Source organism: Lasiodiplodia theobromae, assembly GCF_012971845.1.
Source record: "Lasiodiplodia theobromae strain AM2As chromosome Unknown scaffold_5, whole genome shotgun sequence".
NCBI classification, from domain to species: Eukaryota; Fungi; Ascomycota; class Dothideomycetes; order Botryosphaeriales; family Botryosphaeriaceae; genus Lasiodiplodia; species Lasiodiplodia theobromae.
In genome coordinates, this window is record NW_023336541.1 from 686,870 (window position 1) to 708,114 (window position 21,245).

At 56.0% G+C, this 21,245-nt stretch overlaps 9 protein-coding genes across 9 annotated transcripts; 7 read left to right on the top strand and 2 right to left on the bottom strand.

Annotated features, from left to right (window-relative positions):
- Positions 1 to 1,166: 1,166 nt before the first annotated feature.
- Positions 1,167 to 2,843, bottom strand: LTHEOB_2053 (Vacuolar protein sorting-associated protein 62; the record flags this gene model as incomplete). Its single annotated transcript, XM_035510823.1, has 2 exons — positions 1,167 to 1,634; positions 1,689 to 2,843. 2 exons carry the CDS (start codon positions 2,841 to 2,843, stop codon positions 1,167 to 1,169), a joined length of 1,623 nt encoding a protein of 540 aa, XP_035364993.1.
- A 1,173-nt stretch (positions 2,844 to 4,016) lies between these two features.
- On the top strand, positions 4,017 to 5,163 carry LTHEOB_2054 (Transcription factor TFIIIC tau55-related protein; the record flags this gene model as incomplete). The annotated part of the gene is made up of 2 exons (XM_035510824.1): positions 4,017 to 4,085; positions 4,141 to 5,163. 2 exons carry the CDS (start codon positions 4,017 to 4,019, stop codon positions 5,161 to 5,163), a joined length of 1,092 nt encoding a protein of 363 aa, XP_035364994.1.
- A 159-nt stretch (positions 5,164 to 5,322) lies between these two features.
- LTHEOB_2055 (Transcription factor TFIIIC Tau55-related protein) lies at positions 5,323 to 5,553 on the top strand (the record flags this gene model as incomplete). The annotated part of the gene is made up of 1 exon (XM_035510825.1): positions 5,323 to 5,553. The coding sequence occupies one exon, from the start codon at positions 5,323 to 5,325 to the stop codon at positions 5,551 to 5,553; it is 231 nt and encodes a 76-aa protein (XP_035364995.1).
- Positions 5,554 to 7,093: 1,540 nt separating this feature from the next.
- Positions 7,094 to 11,028, bottom strand: LTHEOB_2056 (Coatomer subunit; the record flags this gene model as incomplete). Its single annotated transcript, XM_035510826.1, has 6 exons — positions 7,094 to 8,460; positions 8,513 to 9,953; positions 10,013 to 10,470; positions 10,527 to 10,846; positions 10,899 to 10,928; positions 11,024 to 11,028. The coding sequence occupies 6 exons, from the start codon at positions 11,026 to 11,028 to the stop codon at positions 7,094 to 7,096; spliced, it is 3,621 nt and encodes a 1,206-aa protein (XP_035364996.1).
- A 976-nt stretch (positions 11,029 to 12,004) lies between these two features.
- LTHEOB_2057 (E3 ubiquitin-protein ligase mgrn1-like) lies at positions 12,005 to 13,032 on the top strand (the record flags this gene model as incomplete). The annotated part of the gene is made up of 2 exons (XM_035510827.1): positions 12,005 to 12,123; positions 12,213 to 13,032. The coding sequence occupies 2 exons, from the start codon at positions 12,005 to 12,007 to the stop codon at positions 13,030 to 13,032; spliced, it is 939 nt and encodes a 312-aa protein (XP_035364997.1).
- Positions 13,033 to 13,931: 899 nt separating this feature from the next.
- On the top strand, positions 13,932 to 14,741 carry LTHEOB_2058 (Spherulin-1b precursor; the record flags this gene model as incomplete). Its single annotated transcript, XM_035510828.1, has 1 exon — positions 13,932 to 14,741. The coding sequence occupies one exon, from the start codon at positions 13,932 to 13,934 to the stop codon at positions 14,739 to 14,741; it is 810 nt and encodes a 269-aa protein (XP_035364998.1).
- Positions 14,742 to 15,369: 628 nt separating this feature from the next.
- Positions 15,370 to 16,170, top strand: LTHEOB_2059 (BTB/POZ domain containing protein; the record flags this gene model as incomplete). The annotated part of the gene is made up of 2 exons (XM_035510829.1): positions 15,370 to 15,474; positions 15,694 to 16,170. 2 exons carry the CDS (start codon positions 15,370 to 15,372, stop codon positions 16,168 to 16,170), a joined length of 582 nt encoding a protein of 193 aa, XP_035364999.1.
- Positions 16,171 to 16,451: 281 nt separating this feature from the next.
- Positions 16,452 to 17,529, top strand: LTHEOB_2060 (Prohibitin; the record flags this gene model as incomplete). The annotated part of the gene is made up of 4 exons (XM_035510831.1): positions 16,452 to 16,626; positions 16,681 to 16,749; positions 16,805 to 17,160; positions 17,212 to 17,529. The coding sequence occupies 4 exons, from the start codon at positions 16,452 to 16,454 to the stop codon at positions 17,527 to 17,529; spliced, it is 918 nt and encodes a 305-aa protein (XP_035365000.1).
- Positions 17,530 to 18,389: 860 nt separating this feature from the next.
- On the top strand, positions 18,390 to 19,776 carry LTHEOB_2061 (WD repeat containing protein; the record flags this gene model as incomplete). Its single annotated transcript, XM_035510832.1, has 2 exons — positions 18,390 to 18,601; positions 18,729 to 19,776. 2 exons carry the CDS (start codon positions 18,390 to 18,392, stop codon positions 19,774 to 19,776), a joined length of 1,260 nt encoding a protein of 419 aa, XP_035365001.1.
- Between the last annotated feature and the right edge of the window lie 1,469 nt (positions 19,777 to 21,245).

Below are 21,245 nucleotides of genomic sequence, written 5' to 3' on the forward strand. Positions count from 1 at the left end.
TCGCCGCACTTCTGCCCGAGCGACATCGCAACACCCTCTCTCCGCAATTGTCAAGCTTTCTTGCGTCAGCCAAGCGAGGGGAAGAGAACGCCTCCAAATCCATGTTCCTGACCGCCTCTGCTTTCTGTGCCTTAAGGTAATCAGAGAGAGGCGAATGAGAACGATTCTGACGGTGGCTGGATGCGCGACATATTCTCTTCCCCGCATGCTGATGAGACATACATACGTAGTTACACTTCATGCTTGGGTTGATCTAGCCTTCTTGCACGCTAATAGCCGAGCCAGAGTAGATATAAACGTCGGAGACGTTCGGTACCGCTTCCGCTGGTTGGCATTCGCTACCGTGGATGACGGAACCGGTACGCTAGCCAAAATCCTTTTGCCTTGCCGCCTTGTCTAGACTTTCAGCTATAGTAGTGCTGTGTATATTGATCCGCCATGCGCTAGCGACTACACCACGGGATTTTTCTTCGTGAAAATTGCAATAGCCGCCACGTTAAGATAAATATAAAGAGCGCCTCAAGCCTCGAGTGGCAAAATCAGTGCGTGACCATATTTTTGGGTGTCCAATGGCACGTCCACTAGCATCTCATTAGACGTTGCGTTGTCTTGGATAAGGTGATGATATGATATTTTTATATGCACTTCATACCAATCAAAGTAATAAAGACGAACCTAAGTATCAGCGGACGTGACAACGGACGTAGCAACCAGACAATACGGCATGCCCAACAGTCTTAGTGTCTGCACATCGAAACATCGCTTCCTACAGGTCATTCTTCATGATAGAAATTTATTGGTGTCTAGTTCTGTAACGTTTTGTAGTCTCAGGTCATGTTGACAAGTTTGCAAGACATGCTTGCTTGATACAGAAAAAAGCAGAGGAACCATCCGCTTCCTTGTAGCGCCGGATCCTCCTGAGCGGAAGAAAATCTGTTGACAGAGTCATCTTTCGAAACTCCGCAGACATCTTCAAGAAGCAACGAAACGTGACCCATAAATCCGCCTACTCCAACTCCAACCGTTCCGAAACCCAATTCTCCAAGATATTCAAAAGAGCGTTTATGGTATCTGCGCAGGGAATGACAAAGTGCGTGTCTCGTATCCGTAGTCATCCAAATCCTCCTCCTTCAAACTCTTCCTTACTGCCACCCCAGAATAGGCTCTTAGTTCAGGCCAAACCGAGCGGCATCCTCAGGACTGATATCCTCCCCCTCACCAGCGCCTGTCCACCTCTTCGCACGGGCTGCGGCGAGGAATTCTTTGATTATACAATCTCCGTTCCCCTGGCAGACCTTCTTCCGGCCTAGATTCTTGAATCTCGGCCCATATGGGCCATTGACATAGTGGTACTGGCCCGCAAAACGGTATTGACGAGGGTCAGAGAGAGGGTAGAACTTATCACCCCAATGGCCCATGAAGTAAAACCACTCGACTGGCGCGTGCGGCGTCCTCGTGGATGACCTCAGAGTGTCATTTTGATAGTCGTAGGTATAACTGTGGACATTCAACACCGGGTCCCAAAGCGGGCCACGGTCGGTGATGTCATGGAGAAGACCCCAAGGCAGGATGTAGGAGTGGGTGCCCGGGGTGGCGTACATGGCATGAGTGCCAGTCGCAATGTAGCCGACAGGCTGTTGAACAATTAGCACCAATTAAGGCAAAGTGATGATTAAATGATAACTTACTCTTTTGCCAATCTTCTCAACCGCGTCCCAAGCGTACGCCTCGCCAAAGCTGTGCTCACTAAAGAACACCGCCTTCGGCTTTCCGTGTTGGAAGCGCACAACACTGTGCTCCCAATCACCAACATGGTTTCCGAAGCGCACGTTGAGCACAACATTGCCGAGATTGTAGCTGTAAAAATAGAACCAAAACGCGTCGATGATACCGTCCCCTTTGTCAATCACAATCAAAACGGCGGGAGCGTCGCTGCGGCCACCGGGACTGCCGTGCTTTTTTCCTGCAGACCAGTCCAACGTGCGTCGAACCATGCGAGGTTCACGGTAGACCGGTGCTTCGTATCCGTCTTCATAGACGACCTCTTCTCCCTCGGGCGTATCTGTGGGCGTAGCGTCGTGAGGGGACGTGGGATCAGGACGTTCGCCGCCCTTCTCCTTGAAGTCACCGATGCCAGCTTCGTACCATGAAATATCCTCCTCATCCGTGAGGTAACCGTCCTCATCTGGGTCGGACTCCCAGTCGTCGTCTTCATAATCTCCAGCTGACTTTGTGGGAACATTGGCTTCGCCACCAAGCCACGCTGGGCGTTCCTCGACGTTGTCATCGCTCTGAAGATACACAGAGTAGCCGAACTCATTGAGTTCGTCGAGGTTGGTAAGATTTGGGTGGTCCGATTTGGCCTGAATCGGAGTGTAATTGAGGTGCGGTGTTGTGTGAATGAGGTGGTCGGCGATGTCACACGGCCAAAACTTTTCACCAGAGAACAGGTGCATCAACGGTGCGTGATTCAGCACGTATTGGGGTATCTCTCGGAGAGCGCGCTCATCATTGGACCAATCTTCGGGCCTCGACTTGCCGCTCGTCCAGAACTCGCTGAAATCAAAGATATGGTCGTCGGTGAGAGCTTCCTGAGCTCCGTCACCGGCCTTCCTGTAAGACTTGCTCACCCATTTGGAGCGGTCCAGATGCGATATGCCGCAGAAACCAAACCACTGGCAGGTCTTCCTGTCGATCCACGACCGCGAGCTGGCGATCCATTCGGCTTCCTCCAATCCCTCAGAGCCGCCCTGCTCGTGGGTATGTTGGTAGACCTGAGAGACAGTGAAGAGGCTGAGGAAGGTCGAGGCAAGTGCAACGGAAATGCGTTTGCCCCGCTTCATTTGGGTTTCAGTGGTGTCTACGAGCTCTTTGGTGCTCGCAGTCTGTTGCGGAACGTCTACCAGAGGCGTGGGGATATCGACAAAAGACGCGGTAGAGCTGGCTACCGGCTGGGGGCTGAACGAGTGGAGGGCGGCGGAAGAGTGAGGACCGAGAGGAAGGACCTGCGGCGCCGCATGATGAAGTACGAGCGGTGCCTGACCGCCGTGATTTGATAGCACGGGCACTAAGAGAGGAGACACGCGGGTGTTAGCCGTTTCTGGACGGATGGTGCAAGAGAGGATGGGCTGTTTTACTCGTGTGAGGTAAGCGGGCTGGACTTGGCGTGATGCTTCTCGGGCGTCCGAAGATGCCGGACGACGATTAGCAGCTCGGAGGTGGATCTAACGGAAGCCGATGGGACCAGTGGTGATGCTTATGGAAGGCGTCGGAAGATCGGCAACAAGCATGGCCAGCACGCCGCAGTGTGAGTGGGCCGTAAGGTGAGAAGCGGCGGACTTAAGGCAGGCAGCCGACGTGATGGCGGGAGGGGGAGAACGGGACGGACGCCGCACTGGGAGGCGAATGGATGATGACGCATCAACCAGCGCAGCGCTGGCACTTCTTCGGACGGCGTGGGCTGGACGCAGTCGCTGCTTATCGGCACTGCGGGGGCGATTGGCCGCGGCGCGGGGCTGACGGAAGGTGGGAGGACAGCCGCGAGCATCCGCAAGCTCACACTGGCGGATGGAACGGATCAGCCCTACACTCCCCGTACTACGTCACGCCGGCTTGCGGCTCTGGCCCGCGCTCGCCCTCCGCTTAGCCACAGATCGGCGCCGCTTGGTCGTAGCTTGTCGCGACTTACGACCACCACGCGTCCCGATCCACCCTCACGCCTCGCCGAATCCATCCAGCGTAGCGCGTACCTGCGTTGCGGTTGCAGCTGTGAGAGCGACCGCAGCCCGCGCATCGTCGCTCAACGGGCGCTTCTCACGCGGTGCTCCCATCTAAAGTGCATCTGCGCATCGAGATCCCCGCCGTAAATTTTCCGACTGCGCTGCCTTTCGCCGTGACAACCGCGCATGATGAGTGACAGCCACAAGTCCGCCTCTTCTCTTGCCTACCGACCTGCCCACGATCCTGCCATACCGTAAACCACGCTCCGCGCTCGCTTCGCAACCCCGACGTCCGCCATGGCGACTGCGCAGAATGGCGCCGATTCCGACGAATGGGAGTACGAGTACAGCACGACAGAGACTCAGGTTTGGCTCCAGAAACATTTTGCAGCCACGCTGGCTCCTGACATGTCGATTGCAGGATTTCTTCGTGACGCTCGATCTCACGTCGCGCATCGCGCCTATGCAGTCCAAGAAGGGCTTCGTCCGCCTGGAACACGACATTTTTGCCGCCGACGACGAGACGGACAAGGACGGGCAGCAGGCGTCTCAGCAAGAAGACACCCCCGAACCAGCAGAAAAAAACGCTACCCCGCACAAGGAACCAACGCCCGAGCCAGAAGAGCACGATCGCATTCAAATTGTGGGGCTCCACGACGACAATCCCATCGTATCGTACCAGGGCCAAATATACACCTGTCAGTGGGCATCGACGATCGGCACAGACCTTCTCTTCACGAAGGCGCCCCCGCCGGAAGACCGGGAAGACCGGGTGGCCGAGCCGCTACGCAAGCTCGGTACTTTTGACCTGCTTGGAGCAAGCTCAACACGTCTCGTTGCTTCCGCGGCAAAGTTAAGGCCTAGGTCCGGTCCGAGCAGGGTAGAGAAATCCCAGTCAGCTCCCAATGCCCACTCCTTCGCACCCATCGAGAATCCAGGCAATATAGAGGTCGTCAAATTCCCGGTCCCAGAGTATGCCACACGCGCACAGAGACGTCAGGCGAGTTTCCTCGAGAAGTTGAGTGCCGTCAAAACCCGGCTCGGGGAGAAAGACAAAGTCAAACCGACAGCGTATACGAGCCGCGGGGGCGGGCTGAAGCCTGGAGAAGACGACGGCACGCAAGGCCAGCGCGTTTTCGTGACATCCCCGAGCCCGCCTCGAGTCGGCGATTTCACCTTCATCACCGAAGACGGAAGCGATCCGCCAAGTCCACGGCAGAGCCCCAAGCGGAAGCTGTCCCCAGCTAAAGAGCGGTCTCCGAGCAAGCGAGCACGTCGTGGAGCAGCCAAACGGGCCTCGCCTTCTCGTGCGAGAAGGACAGCACGTGCGCTACAGAATGTCAGCCCGTTAAGGAATGAGCTACCTGGTGCTGCAGGTCCAAGTACGGAAAGCGTTACGCCTGCTACCTGGGACGAGCTCGACCTGGGCGACGACGCAACCTGAACCTCTTCATTCCTACATCTGCAAGTGACACCACGGTCTATGCGCTCTGGCGATCTCCATTCCCCACCTCCAGTAAGGGAAACCACCCGCCGACGCTTTCCAAAGCTGACGGCAGAACGTAGCAGAAAGCTCTCACCTGAATCCACCCTTCACACCGCCATGTCCGAGCCGTCCTGTATCAGGGCCTTCATAATCATCATCGGCGCTATGATGTGCCTGCGCAACATCGACGACCACCCTCACTCCGACTCCTCTTCCGGCTACTCCTCCGACGACACTAGCCACACGCACCACCTGGGTCAACCGCACCACCATCATCATTCGTCCTCACACCACCACGAAGACCACATCCCGTACGCTCCCCGCCTCATCTCTCGGCACATCGCCTGAGATGCCACGGATGATGCTGTGAATGTGAGGCTTGGGTCTGCTCTCGGATGAATTTGCACTTTTGTAGCATCGGGTATGGCGCGTGGAGTTTAGGCAATTTGATCATGTGTTTGCTGGGGAGCGCTAGAAATTGACCGTGGTAGCGGAGGCTATGGAGCGTTTCCTGGGCTCGCCGGAAATTGATGGAGGTGTTGGCGAGACCATGATGAAGTTTGGTTAGCGAAGGAGTTGCAGTAGTTTGGGGCGGTTTGCAAACCTTCGCAGGGGAGAATCGAATACTTTGATTTTTTTTTCATGTCACCTCATGGCATGCTCTTTGCGATCAATGGTGAAAAATAGCGTGGTTTTTGTGCTACTTGTTAAGGAGAGGCAGTATCTGGCGGTATATGCCGTTGCTAGAATCCTCCCGTCATTAATGGTGTATATATTTCTTCTTGAGTGCTCATGTGCTCAAGTCTAATACAAGATCTCAAGAGATTATCACTCGCCTCTTCTTCTGGCAATAACTATCTGTCGAACCAGAAAAAGTACGTTGCACTGGTTTCAGTGCATGCTGATGACGGGATATTCCGACGTCACCGATATCGTTGGTTTCGGCGAGTGGCTTTGCATACCCATGTGCGATGCCTGCGGAGAGTCCCTGATAATGTACAGTGACCTGACAAAAGTCCACGGCTTTCCACATCACATCTTAACACCACGAGCTTAATTTAAAATTCAATGCACTTTAGATAGATGTTTGTAAGATATAAGCTTTTTCATAGATGCAAATAAAATTTCCGAGTACCAATTTCTTATGTATAGATTCATAGGTTTGTAGCCTTCAAATTGTCTCAGTGTCATAATTCCACAGGATCTTTGACAAAGAATATCTTTTAGGTTGCAATGAAGCGAGGTGATCTATGAAATATGCCCTCATCTGGCCTACAACTATAGCACACTTCCTTAAAACCGTTATCATACCACAATCATGACGGATGTCGTCTCTTGCAGCGTCCTTCCTGACCACCTCCTAGCCCACTTCCCAGGGCGCTTATGGGAGCATATTTTATCGACGAAAAGATTTATCATCATGGTAATACTCAATTGGTTCTGCAAAGGCCGTATGGCAGGAAAGTGGAGAGCTCTAAAGAAGTGATCCGGAAGGCGGCCTGGGAGGACGCCGCGAGAAGAGATAGACATTAGCTGTGCCCTCGAAATTCCAAAGCAGTCATCCCAGAACCACAAGAGCGGGTAAGAAATCTCATCTTCAGCACAGCAATCCTAAAATTTTGTGTCTCATACGCTGGATGCAAGAGTAGAAAAGCAAGTGTTGATAAAAAGAAAACAAGAATCCTATCTTTCTACCACGAGATAGACCCTCTCTCTCCCCACCTACACAGCGTGCACACACACAAACTACGGCTCCAACACCCGCAAACATGTGCAGCGCATTCAGAGTCATTGCGTCATTTCAAGACCATCGTCCACTCAATAAAAAAAATCCCCCCACCTCCATTACTCTTTTTGTACCGAATCCTCCTTCCCTTCACATCCCACTTCACAAGCACAGCCTCAAGCCGCTCGCCGGTGCACCGAGCTGGCAAACCTCGCAGACCTTGCAAACGGTGCCCTTGAACTTGGCCTGGTACTTCACGCCGCAGTACTGGCAAGCGACGCTGGGCGAGCCGGTGTAGATAGGAGTGTAGCTTGCCGCGCAAATCTCGAAGTCGGCGAACGTGTCGAAATCGATTTCGACTGCGTCGTTGGGGTTGCGCTCGCACACCGTCTTGATCTTGCGTGCGCTCTCCTTGAACTTGGCGTTCGTTGAGCCGCGGTCCAGCAGGGTGTTAGCGAATGATAACGCGCTGTTGTGTTGCTTGTTCTTGTGGGAGAAGTTCATCGCGGCAAAGAGGGCCAGTGCCTTGTGTGCTGGCTCGAGCTCCGGTACTGTGAAGTAGGCAGCCAGCTCGAACGCCCGTTTTCTTGTGTCCTCCTCCAGAGCCGAAATGTCCTGACTGTTGTTGGTCAGGCGACGGCGCTCGAGCTCGATGCTCATGGCTAGTGTGTATTGGCCGGCGGTCGCGATGAGCCTCTTGGCCTCTGCAACTTCGGCCTGGGTAGTGACGGCATTGAGCAGCATCAAATGCAGGATCTTCTTCCAGGTCACGACACCGTCTTCCAGCTTGTTGGTGCGCATCGCGTTCTTGCCGGCGGCGAGCTCAGTAGCAGTGATGGATTCCAGGTCACGAGGGATGATAGGCAGGACTTTCCTTGAGTCAGTCTCGTCGATCGTCCTCCGGACGTAGTTCACGAGCGGAGGCAGGCCAACGCTTGCGGGCAAGAACGTCCTTGAGGCCTGGTAGATCTCCTGGAATCTCCACTCGATCGGCTTGAAGTTGACCGCGCCGACTTGCCTGTTGAGAAGCTGCATCGCGCTCTCGAACGAACCGCCGGCAACGTGATCGGCAGCAATCGGGGAATTCCTCGTCCACAGGTCAGCCTCGCTGCTGCCAGCACCGGCCTCGACGCTCTCCACATTGACGAAATCGTCTTCGACCTCGATGTCATCGTCGCCTCCCATGTCCCAGCCAGCCGCATCCTCGTCCTCCTCGGCATCCTCGAAGCCACCATCGCGCGCGGCGTCTTCGGTCTCTATGAGATCCTCGTCGCCATAGCCGTTAGTCGCGGGCGCCAACTCGTCCGCATCCAACTCCTCGCCCATCAACGCCTTCTCGAAGACAGAAGTGCCAGAGCTCTTAACGGGCCAGTTGGCGGTGTAAGTGGGAACGACGGGCTTGGGAGGAGCCAAGGGCTGACCGATCTCCGGAAGGGAAATTTGATCCTCGGTCAAGCCGCTGGCCTCGAGAATGTTTTGGCACTCCTCCTCCAAGCCATTCGACTTGGCCAGCATGTACGCCAGGGGGTCTAAAACGCAATCAGTCCCATCGAATACAAACCTCATACCAGGTGTGCTTACATTGGTCGATTTCCTTGAACATCTCGATCCGGCTCTCGACGTCGCCGAGGTAGACTGCGTTCTGGAATCGGGAAGTCATGTCACCGCGGTGCTCCGCAATCTTGGCCATGCGAGTAAGCTTCTCCTTGTCGCCAGTTGAGAGGTACAAGAAGGAGAGCTTGTCGAATGTGCGCAGCTTCTGGTAGGTCATCTCAACAACCTTGTGGTTTCCGTGGGCGAGAGCCTCGGCACTGAGACGGCTCCACAGCTTGGGCCTGTCGAGCTGCTTGGCCATCTCGACCGCCACGTCGAGATTGCCGCACTCGATTGCGAGCTCGAACCTAGTCTGCGGGTCCTGGACGAACTGGAGCGCAATCTCCGGGTAGCCCTTCTTCTGCAGGTAGGCGATGATGCTCTGACCGACAAGGCTGGAGGTCTTGATGATGTTGAGCATCTCGTCGTAGTTGCGCTTGATGAGAGCGAGCTTGAAGCGGTATTCGGTCGGGTCAATCTGGAGGATCTTAGGCTTCGCAGAGCGGTCCAAGCAGTAGACGCTGCGGCCCTTCACCCTGACGAGGTAGACAGTGTGCTCCAGAGTGCGGACAATACCGTTGTCGCCGTTCATGAGCGTGTACTTAATGTGGTTCAATGTGGAGTAGAGAAGGACGCCCGCATCGTCCCACGTAGCGCTCTTGATCCTGATGGTCTCGTGCAGAGTAGACACCTGCTCGAGATTCTTCGTGACAATCGTAACGTTGTGCTTGCTCAGGAGCGCAGCGTGAAGACCGTCGTTGGACCAAATGACGTACTTGACGCCATTGACAGCGAGTTCGGCAAGGTTCTTCTTCTGCTGAATGTCATAGAGGACCACGGACGTGGGCGTGATGAGCAATAAGCAACCCGTTCCACCGAAGTATATATCTGTGGTGCCGTGAGGAGGCTTGATCGTCTTGGTCGTGGAGTTGGACAGATCCTTGATGTCGATCTGTTGGTTGCCCTGGTTGAAGACGGCAAACCTGTTGCGAGCAACGAAAACCGCAGAGTTGCCGGGTCCACGCTTGGTATCCGTCGGCTCGACGGCTCCGCTAGCATCACGGGGCAGGCTGATGAGCTCGTAGCAACCTCCGTCCGCGGGTGAAGTAACCAGGATTGCGCGTTCGGCGGGATTGTAGGACAGAGTTCTCGGAGGCACCCACGGGCTGCCTAGCTTCTTCAACGACAGCATAGACGGCGATTCGATGTTCTTGGCGAAATCGTAGGAGCGCACATGCTTCTCCTTGGTAATGTAGAAGAGCTGGTTCTGGTAGACTGCGGAGGCAGGCCTTTCACGCTCGAGCTTGAACACCATCACACCGTTATCGTGGCCAGCAGCGAACAAGTTGATCTCCGGATGAGCCGCGATTACCCAGAAACGGTCGTTTTCCCTCTTAAAAGACCCTACACTAGTTCTTTTATTGAGGTCCTATTAAACTTAATTAATTTCGAATTCTCACGTATAGTCTCTACAGCACTTTTACTTACCCACGTGCGGAGGCTCTTATCTTCTCCAACAGAAAGAATGAGGTCTTGGTGGGGGTGGAACAAGCAAGCAGACACGTTCTGGAAGTGCCCCCGGCAGGTGTCCACTTCCCAGGCCTTGGTCTCACTCATTCTCCACAGCTTGACCAGTCTGTCGTCGCCGGCGGAGACGATCAATGGAAGCGTGGGGTGGAACGCAACCCAGTTGACGCCGCGGTCGTGGCCCTCCAGCACAAACTTGACGACGGCGTCCGTGTTACCAAACATGTCAGCCTGGTTCGCATTGGCGCGTGCCATCTGGTCTTCGAAGGTCATCGAGGTCGGCGCGGAGTGCTTCTTGCGGAGTCCAGAAATATCCCAGACGCGCACGGACTGGTCGAGCGAGGCGGAGACGACGAGGTCTTCCTTGGGGTGGAACTGCGCGCACATCGTGTAGTGGTTGTGGCCGGTCATGGTGCAGACTGGGGGGAGTTTGTCAGTCTCACAATTACGTGTCTCGAGCGCAATGGCGACGTACTGAGAGAGCGGTTCTGCCAGTTCCATATCCTGATGGTCTGGTCATCGGAGCTGGACAGGATCCACGGGAGCTCGTGGTGGAAGAAGACGGTGCGCACGTAGTCCAAGTGGCCGTTGAGGGTGAAGAGGCAGCGGCGCGTCTGATACGACCACACCTTGATCTTGTAGTCGTCTCCTCCTGAGACGAACAGAGGCTGGGTCTTGTGGAAGTCGATGCCGCGGACGGGGCCATCGTGCTCTTCGAAGCGGTCGATGAGGGTGCCCATGCGGTAGTCCCAGAGCTGAATTGTGGACGAGTGCAGGGAGACGAGGATCCATGGCCTGCGAGGTGTCAGTGGAGGGCGGGACGGCGGGACGAGGTGGGGAGGCGCACCGCTTGGGGTGGAAGGCAATGCCTTTCGCCCTAGACGACTTAGACTCGAACTGCAAAGCGGTCAGCACAGGTGTTGGGGAGGCGAATGCGACGCGCAACGTGCCTTGGTGAGCATGTTCGGGGACGACATGTTGGGCGTTCAGGGAGAAGCCGCAGCTTCACGCAAGGCAGAGGAAGTCGCGCAGCGCCAATGATTTGGTGGCGAGAGGTAGAGAGCGACGGCGAGGAGAAGAGGGCGGAAAGGAGAGCTGGCGTCGAGGGTGTTTCGTGGTTCGGCACCCGGCCAGCTTGAGCTTCGCCAGAAGTGCAATGCGTGCCTACTGCTGTGGACGGTGAAGTGTCCAGTAATGCTGCGGCATCGCCGACGTTTTTCCGGAGCCCTAGGTGCCAAGGCCGCGGAGGTCGGAGGCCACGACGCCCCGCCGGCGGAGCGCGAGCCGTTGCGGCCTGAGGCGACGACGGGTGCCGAGTCATCCAGCCTCGCGTGACGGCATCACCCCGCACGTGCAAGCTCGCCGCTGCGGCGGCTTGACGACGCAGCCCCGCCAAAAAATAAAAGCGATCACCCATTGACCAAGCATGGGGCATCCCTGGCGCCTGCGGTGCGGCAGATCCACTGGCAGCATGTCGAGGGCGACCCGCCGTGCTGATCGTGGCCTCCGGGCAGGACCTCTTCGTCATGCATGCGCAGACGCCAACCACGGCCTGCATCTAGCCACCGTTCAGCCTGTGATACCCAAAATCCCTCCTGTCGCCGCCCGTCCAGCCCTGTTCCTCAGCGGCTGCCGACCGGCCAGCTCGTCCTGAATCCCGTCGGCAAGTGCTCGACGCCCCGTCGACCGAGAGCAGCCAATTTGCTCTCCCGCCGTCAGCTACACCCCAGCGCCACTTCTCATCCCATCCGAGCCGGCGTGTTCTGACCGGTTCGCTCCCGCGCATACCCCCTCTTCCCCTCGTTCGACCCGTCCTGGCAGGAATACGCTCCTGCTGCCTGGCGTCATCAGCCCTCCGATAAGAGGAGCCGTCGCATTGCCTGTCGGTCAATGAGGCGCGCCCTTCTCCCAGCTCTGCCATTGTCGACTCCGCATCCCATCGCTTGGAGAAAAATGATCCTATCGCGATTCCCAGCCAACATCGCAACCGGGCCTCGCAGCTTAGCTGGATCGTCGTCGAACCGTAAAGCACGATATCGCTGCGCAAAACGAGCCGAGATCGTCGAGCAGCCGTGAGCTCGTTGCGAGTGGCAGCGGGGGAGATTATGGATGGACCGAGATATCCTCCGGTGTTCGATGCGCCACTTAACCCACCCACCAGCCCTCCAAACACGCCTTGTCCCTACTTGGCCGCCTCCCATTACATCCATTTCCACGACCCACCCCCACCGTACGAACAGCACGTCGACTCGCCACATCCGGTGGCGCCTTCGCCGCCGCAGGGAAACGCCGAACGAAAGGGTTCCACTTACAAATTTTTCTTTTCTCAAAGCTACGACACTCCGGCCGACTCCTCCGACATCTCGAGCCCGTCCGCAATGGAGGACGACTCGACGGGAGACGACTCGGACTCGCTTGTGAGCGACTTGCCTCAGAGGGAGGACAGGACTGTCGTCACCGTCAAAGATGGCGATTTCGATCTCGAGGAGATCACCGAGGACGATATAGGATACGACAGCGACGCCGAAGTTGTCCGCCCCGACGGGTTCGAGGATGCCGGGCGCAACCGGGATGACGCGGGCATCTCGGAGTGCCTCGAAGAACTCAACTGCGACGACGACTCGGTCAACACGGACGAAGAGTTGCGGCGCCGTTGGGAGCGCAAGAAGCGGCGCTGGAGCACCCGGCCGTTCAAGCGCACGCACAGTCAGATCGTTGGCAGCGACACCGACGATGCCGATCTCGACGGGCTTGGCACCCACGAGGCCGGGTCCGGGGCGCGTCGGTTGAGGCGCAAGCTGAACGGCGGACGGCGGGAGAGGTCGTCGCTAATATTCGAAGACCTCGGCGAAGCAGACAACGAGGAAGAGCACGGCGTAGCGCCTGACCAGGAAGGGTTACAGTCCCTCCCGTTTTGGGTGCTGCAAGAAAATCGCATGGAGTTAGATTCAGGTTCGAGCGGGCCGCCCTCGGTGGCATAGCCTTGTTCAGAGTGTTTCGAACGTTGCGTTTCGCCGCAGTGCTCAGCCGCCTCCACTCCACCACAGCCACGGCCTGGCGCCCAATCGCGACGCCGGCCAACTCTCGGCAACTACGCATCCGAGGAACGCATCGTTTTCCAGGCATTTTCCAGGGCGCTTAACTGTGGGGCGCGCAAACGGCGTTTCTGCAGGGGCTTGTTCCATGTTTCCCACGACCGTAACGACAGCGCATAGATTTTCGTCCTTTTAGCAACGCCATCTGGCTGGTAACGAATCTCATTTTTCTTGGCAACGGGGGATTTGGAGGAGTCGATGCTATTTCTAGAGCTGCTTACAATGTATCATCGATCAAGGGTCCCGCTTATCCGAATGTGGCTGCCATCTAACTTGTTCGGCAAACTCCATCCTGCACCGCATCCACGTCAACCAGAGTTGGTGGCGGGGCGCGTGCCACGCGCTGCCCGGCATCCGAGAAGCTGTGCCACCGTTCGTGCTCGCGCTTGACCACTCATGTCCTCCGTTTTGTCTAGACCGCTGCCAATTTCCAACCCTCAGGATAAGCTTAGAACTTTGAGTGCGAATCTGAGTATAGCACTAGCTCCTCTGCCACGCGCCGTTCGGAACATGGACATCCGAAAACGCTGGGCATCGTGGCTTACACCACGAGGGCGGAGGATTATTACGTGGATGCGTTGAAGTGATATATAAAACTACCGGGTACGACCCGAGAAAATGTCCTTCCCATCATCCACAGCAACAAAGTCAGAACAGTCAAACACGAGCGCCTTTCCTATTTCCTCCATTTCCTTAATTTTTTTTCCTCGTCTCCTTGAGTCCTTCTCTAAATCAGCATCCGTACATATCTCATTCAGAGCGACCAACCCAGACGTACAGCAACAATGTCCTCTACTATCGCCAAAGTTCTCATCGCCGCCCTCGCCGCCGGTGTCTCCGCTCTCCCCTACGAGTCCAACGCCTCGAGCTGGGCTCCCTCCACCACGTCCGCCGCGGCCCCTGCCCCGACGGTCGACAACACTGCCCTGATCGAGAAGCTCAAGGACGCGCCCCGCGCCATCGACCGCTTCAAGCTCCTTCTCACTAAGGACGGCAAAGGTCAGGAGCTGCTGCCGCCGGACGAGCTGCAGAAGGTCATCGCCTTCGACTTCACGGCCAACGTCGACCCGGGCAAGGGCAAGGGCGGCGCGCTCAAGTCAGCGCAGATCAACAACTTCCCCATCCTCACCGACCTGGGCATCTCGACGACCGTCGGCTTCCTGGGACCTTGCGGTCTCAACACGCCGCACACGCACCCGCGCGCCACCGAGTTCCTGACGCTCGTCGACGGCGAGAAGCTCGACTTCGGCTTCATCGTCGAGAACGGCCTCGTCGCCGACGGCAACAACGCCGAGGCGGCCGGCTCGCTGGGCAGGCTGGGCGGCGCCGTCTTCCCCATCGGCTCCATCCACTACCAGTTCAACCCGACGTGCAAGAACGCCACCTTCGTCGCAACCCTCACCAACGAGGACCCCGGCACCAGCCAGATGGCCCAGAACTTCTTCGGCCTGAACGGCGACATCGTCCAGGCCACGCTCGGCTTCCCCGAGCAGCTGGACGGCGCGGACCTCGAGTCTTTCAAGGCCAATATCCCGGCCAACGTGGCTCTCGGTGTGGAGCAGTGCCTGCAGACTTGCAACATCCCGAAGAACTAGATGTATAGGTGGTGGTTTTTTATAGAGCGGTGATGTATATAGATAGACGGAAGCGATTGTGTATATGGGTTCGATGCTGCTGTAGATTGGGATGCTGGTTTTCTTTTCCCCCTCACGAATGATGCTACGAACTATGCTGCTCATCATTGCGGCATTTATGCTTGTTTTTGATATATAGACCTGTCGTTACTGCTTGTATGGACACAGATAATATCTAAACCTCTTATCAACACCGGCCTGCTTGAACAGTTTGAACTTTGGGGCCTCATAATTAATTTGTGAAATTGCATAATGCGGTCCTGACACCCACCTACTTATTGGGGCAAGAGTACGCCTTCACGATTTTAGCTTGGCAAGCACACGTAGTGGCGCCCACTTCCTTCCACACGCAAGCCAGCGCCTGCTATTTTGCGGGCACCTTCCTGTATCATTCTCGCTGCTCGACTTCGCTATCCTCAAGCTTGACTTCACTATCCTCAAGCTTGACTTCGCTATTCTCAAACTCGACTTCGCTATTCTCAAACTTGATTTCGCTATTCTCAAGCTCTTCTTCCAGCTTTCGAAATCAATAATATCGTACAACTACATCATCAACCCCAAACGCGCTTAGGAATTGCAGAGTCCGAAAATGAGCTTCGAAGACACCACCGAGGTGCCATCTGGCGTCGAACACACCACCGAGGCGCCACCTGTCTCCCAACACACCATCGAGGTGCCATCTGTCTTCGACTGCGTGCGCTTTTCAGAGAAGACCCCGGGGCTATATGGTGACGTGAAGCGCAGATTCGAACAGTGAGGGCCAAGTTCTCAGAGCGCCTCATAGCCACTGATAGTTCTCAGGTGTTGTTCCATGGAGACGCCGCCGGATTTCACTCTCACTAATTACGATAACATAACACAAGCAAGTCACTTCCTAATGGGGCGGCTGGCTTGAAACTGACGCCATTTACAGCTGAGTGTGCACAAGGACGTTCTCTCGCTCAAATCCCGCTTCTTCAGGAGGTACTTCCAAAAGTATCCGGGTTCGACGGAAACGACAATGCCTGGAGACCTCAACGTTTGTACCACCCTGATCTGTTACATGTACGAGACGGGGCTCTTCACCTTTCCGGCGTACGGCTCCCTATTCCTGGTCGACCTGTTCGCCGCTGCTGAAAAGTACGGGGTTTTGGGCCTTGACGTTGCAGTGGCGGGATGCCTCAAGGTGGAGCTCGAATTCTACTGGGATGACTGGAGTCCGGAGAAGATCATGGACGTGGTGGAAAAAGTTTACAGCGAGACGGAGAGGTTCAGTAGGTTGAGGGAGCAGTTGGTAATTGGCCTGAAATCGAGGCAGCGGTTCAAGGACATGCTACGCACCGAGTTTGTGCGGAGGCGACTGCTGGAACTGCCGGAGTTCTTGCTGGATCTGGCGGGATTGGGATTATAAGCGCACAAGACGTCGGTAGCGCACAAGGCATTGGTAGCGCATAATGCAGCTTTATCGATAGGTGGTGTCGTGAGGCAGCAGTGATCGGCCACTTTTTGTTCCGAGCAAGAGGAGCACGGGCCACATGGTCGAGCAACTCCATCGCCGCCATCGCCATTCGTTCTCCACCATTGCTTGCCAACCGCAGTCGACCTCTGCCCCGCCCGCCCTTTGCCGTCGTCGACGACTCCTCCGCACTCGTCCACACCCGTCGTGCTCCGCCTGCACCCGCCCATTCCGCAATGTCCGACCCGCAAGAGACGTGGCGCAACCTGCAGCGCCGCCTAGTGCAGGCACAGCAGCAAGGCCGCAGGTTCGGCGCTGGCGGCGGCCCCGGCAAGGGTGCCTTCGCTGGCATGGGCCTGCTGCTCACTCTCGGCGGTGCTGTCGTCGTCATCAACAACTCGCTGTTCAACGGTGCGCCCTCTTCCCACCAACTCATTGCATCATGACGCTGACGCTTGCATCCAGTCGACGGAGGTCACCGCGCGATCAAGTATACCAGGCTAGGGGGTGTCAGCAAGGAGATTTACAGCGAAGGTACGCGCAGTTAGCCCATCAATTGCACAACGAGGCTGACAGGCTGTTTGCGCAGGCACGCACTTCCGGATTCCGTGGTTCGAGACGCCCATCACCTACGACGTGCGCGCTAAGCCGCGCAACGTCGCCTCCTTGACCGGCACCAAGGACCTGCAGATGGTCAACATCACCTGCCGTGTGCTTTCGAGACCCCGTGTCGACGCCTTGCCCCAGATCTACCGCACTCTGGGCACCGACTACGACGAGCGCGTGCTGCCCTCCATTGTGAACGAGGTGCTCAAGAGCGTCGTTGCCCAGTTCAACGCCAGCCAGCTCATCACCCAGCGTGAGAATGTCAGCAGGCTCGTGAGAGATAACCTAGTGCGGAGAGCGGCGCGCTTCAACATCATGCTGGACGACGTGTCGTTGACGGTAAGCACCCAACTGTTTTCTATGCACGTTCGAACCTAACAATTGCACTAGCACCTCGCCTTCTCGCCCGAATTCACCGCCGCTGTCGAGGCCAAGCAGGTCGCCCAGCAGGAGGCTCAGCGCGCGGCTTTCGTCGTTGACAAGGCCCGCCAAGAGAAGCAGGCTGCCATCGTTCGCGCCCAGGGTGAGGCTCGCTCTGCCGAGCTCATCGGTGACGCCATCAAGAAGTCGCGCAGCTACGTCGACCTGAGGGAGTTCGAGAACGCCAGGGCTGTCGCTGGCATCCTGCAGAACAGCGCCAACAAGGTCTACCTCGACTCGAGTGGTCTCGGCCTGAACGTCACCAAGGGCGGCTCCGAGTCGAAGTAAACATTTTGATGCATCAAAATCAAAAATAAAATTGGAGTGGGGTGGGATATGCAGCATCATCTCCTTTCATGGCTATTTGTATAAAAATTTTTTTGTTGAGGGACCATTGTTGAAGCGGTGTTTTTTTCAAGGTGGGCATTAACTTTACCCTGTTCGCAGTCTGGGACCATTCCGCTCTTAAACCATTTGCTCATGGCATGTGGGCGCTTTTTCCATGATATTCAACCCATGAGCATGTCGATGAAATACAAATAATTGGACAATGAGTGCACTTTGTACTTGGTATGATTTCTATGGGTTCTGTTCAAGAACGTTAGAGAGTAACGAGGCTACCTTCCAAATGGCCTTGTTGGGAAGACCGTCTCGTAGTACTGGCGACGCTAGCAATGCCGAAAGTGCTGCCACTGCTGGTCACAACTCGAGTCGCTAATGGTGTCGGAGCTGCTGATCGAAGAGACTATCTCTGTCTTGCTGATAGCTGCTTAATGCTACAGCTAGCAAACTATCGCTCTCTGTGCCCGGGAACTTTGCTGATGAGAAGAGAGTCTGCGTATGATATCTCTTGACTTGCAAAGCATTAATACATTTACACGATGATTTATTCAATGCCCCCTTGTTAAAGATTGGTAAGGCATCATGGAGATTTTCAGTAGCTTGGGCGATGTTGGAGTGTCGTTGCAATAGACACTACAGGCAACAAGCGAGCGATGCCGCTAAACTGGATGAGGGAATGGCACAAATTTGAGGAAGCGAGCAGGAACCGCATCGTCCACCTTCCGTAATCAACAAAGCACAACGCTAAAACCCACGAGCGCAACATTTTGGAGAGCTAAGGTAACTTCTTGGTCTAGTTTGCAGCCATGGCTTCCATCAAATCCACGCGCTCTTTAACTCTGGACATCCCACCAAGCTGCATAGAGTTTGTGCCAGGCCACCCGGAGCTTTTTGTAGTCGGTACCTATTATCTTGAAAAGAAGGATGAGGAAGGACACGATGCCACGGAGTCGACTACCGGACAGCCGCAGCAAAGGACAGGGAGCCTTCTGCTCTTCAAACTCGAGGGAGAAGAAGTGTAAGAAGTTCAATCCAGTTTATTCAACATACCATCACTTCATCAAGTCTCATTAATACCACTCATTCTTCAACACTTCCATTAATCACCACCACCGTGACTCAACACACTATCCTGACATTTGCAGAACACTCCAACACACGCTCCCCACCCCCTTCGCCATCTTCGACATCCACTTCGCTCCCGCGTCGACATCCTCATCCGGCCCCCTCCTCGGCGCCGCCACTTCCACCGGCTCCCTCGCCCTGTACGAAATCTCCGCTTCTACTCTGTCAATCACGCCGCTCTCCGTCCTCCAAATCTTCCCCACCACCTCCCTCATCACCTTCTTCGCCTGGCACCCAACCATCCCCTCCCTCGCCGCCCTCGCCCTCTCGTCCGGCTCCATCTACCTCTGCGACACCGCGACCATCGCCGCAACCGCCAGCAGCAATGCGGACTCCACGCCCGTCCTCGAAGACGGCGACACGACCCCAACCGCCGCGTACCTGCACGCCCACGCCCTCGAAGCCTGGTTCGTCGCCTTCACGCCAGACGGGCGCAGCCTCCTCTCCGGCGGCGACGACAGCACGCTGGTGTCACTGGCCCCGCTTCCCCACGCCTCGTCCGCGCAGGAGCTGCTCGCCGCCGTCGCCGACGCGCCGCCCGCGGTCCAGTGGCAGGACCGGAAGACGCACCAGGCGGGCGTGACGGCCATCCTGCCCCTGACGACACCATCGTCCAGCAGCGGCGAAGAAAGCCAGCCGCCCCCCCTCCTCATCCTCACCGGCAGCTACGACGACCACATCCGGCTCCTCGCCCTACCGCCCACACCAACATCCTTCCCGCGCCGCCCCAAACTGCTCGCCGAGCTCGACCTCGGCGGCGGCGTGTGGCGGCTCAAGGACATTACTGATACTAGGTCCGAAGAAACTGAAGGAGCGTACGAGTACACCATCCTCGCCAGCTGCATGCACGCCGGCGCGCGGGTGCTGCGGCTCAAGGGGTCGTCGTCGCAGCAGGACGAGGGAGGAGAAGACCTGGAATGGTCGTTCGAGGTGCTGGCAGCCTTCGAGGAGCACAAGAGCATGAACTACGGGAGCGACGTGCAGCCGGGTGAGGGAGGACGAGGAGGAGGCAGGAAGGTGGTCAGCACGAGCTTCTACGATCGACTGCTGGCAATGTGGAGATGGTAAAAGGCTGTGTCTGTCGAGAGAGAAGGGGAGGTTATTGAGCAGGGTGGAGACTAAGCCAAATCGTAGCGAAGCACAGCAATGGGGTTTCGGAATAGACAAACAAATCTCCTTTTCTGGGCAAGCATCACCAGTACTATGAGCTAGGCTTTGTACGGAACTTTAATATTTTCTTTCATTGTATTGTCTTGTTTCTTTTGTCTCATCTCTTTTGTCTTCGCCCAATCGGGGAATCTGCTCACAATATTCGTACGCATACACAGAAGCACATTGGTCTTCGGAGAACCAGGAAAATCAAAATCTAAGCGCAAAGACAGCCGCAGTGTTCCATCTTGCGTACATCGGCAAGAGCCAGCGCCATAAGGATTACGCCCGCGCGATCTCAGTGACTTGGTAGAGCCTACATTTTGCTCTCCATGCTTGGGTTCGGCTAAGGCGCTGGATTACAGCTGGCTGCGTGTTGGATGAAGCCCGCAAATAAACGCTGAGCGAGTCAACATCAAACGCATGATTGAGTTTGTGGGCGAGTCAAGCGTGGTAGTCGGATATGCACTTGACTAGGAAGGCCATCAAAACCTTTCGGCGATGGGATCAAACAAGGTATTAGACCGGAGGCCTAAGATTTGTTCAAGAGGTCAGCACGCACAAGGAGGCCACCCACCAGAGAGACAGAACGGCGTAAGCTGATGACCAAGAAGGGCGCAATTTCGTAGGACGGATTTGAAAGTGGCGTAGGGTGATGAGGTGAGATTCTCGGAGATTCGAATGGCGGTGGACGGGGCGTAGGAACGGGAACTGCGGGGAGGTGCATGTCGGGTAAAAGGCGTGTCGAACGGTAAGGAAATTGGCGGTCACGCGGGGCTGAATCGAATCGATGTTTTCTTGGGGGTTCCGAATACGCAGACACGGGATTAAACGGGGACCTGGCCGTTGAAACCACTGGAGGGCATTTGTTGCATCTACGGCCGAAGCACTCAGCTCACAAAGGCCGGAGCCCGTGAACTAAATGTCTCCGGGCCGGTGCGCAAGCCTCAATGGCTTCTGTGGCCAAGTCTCAGGATCGCAAAGCCGAACCTGTATAATCATGAGTGATCACATCCATTTTGGGCACCGACGTCATGACACGGAAATTCTCGATATCACTCTGTAGTTACTAGCAGTTATCGCCAACGAGGAAGAGGATCGGTCAACTCGCATCGGGTGGGGCCGGGGTGCTGAGTGTATTTCAAGCAGGCAAAAAGAAAATCGGGTCGTCCGCCGAGGGCGATTCCGCTGAGGACAGTCGGTGAACCGTATATTCCGTACCGTACCGCTCGATCGAAACTAAGGTGCATCAATTTTGAGGAGACGCCGCATGTTGTGATAAGGAAAAGCCAACGGCCGCAGTTTCCGCAAAGGAGGCCTGAAAACATTATCAGGCAGAACTTTTCAACCCACCCATGAAAATTGCCAAAAGTTAGTTACCGGGGTAT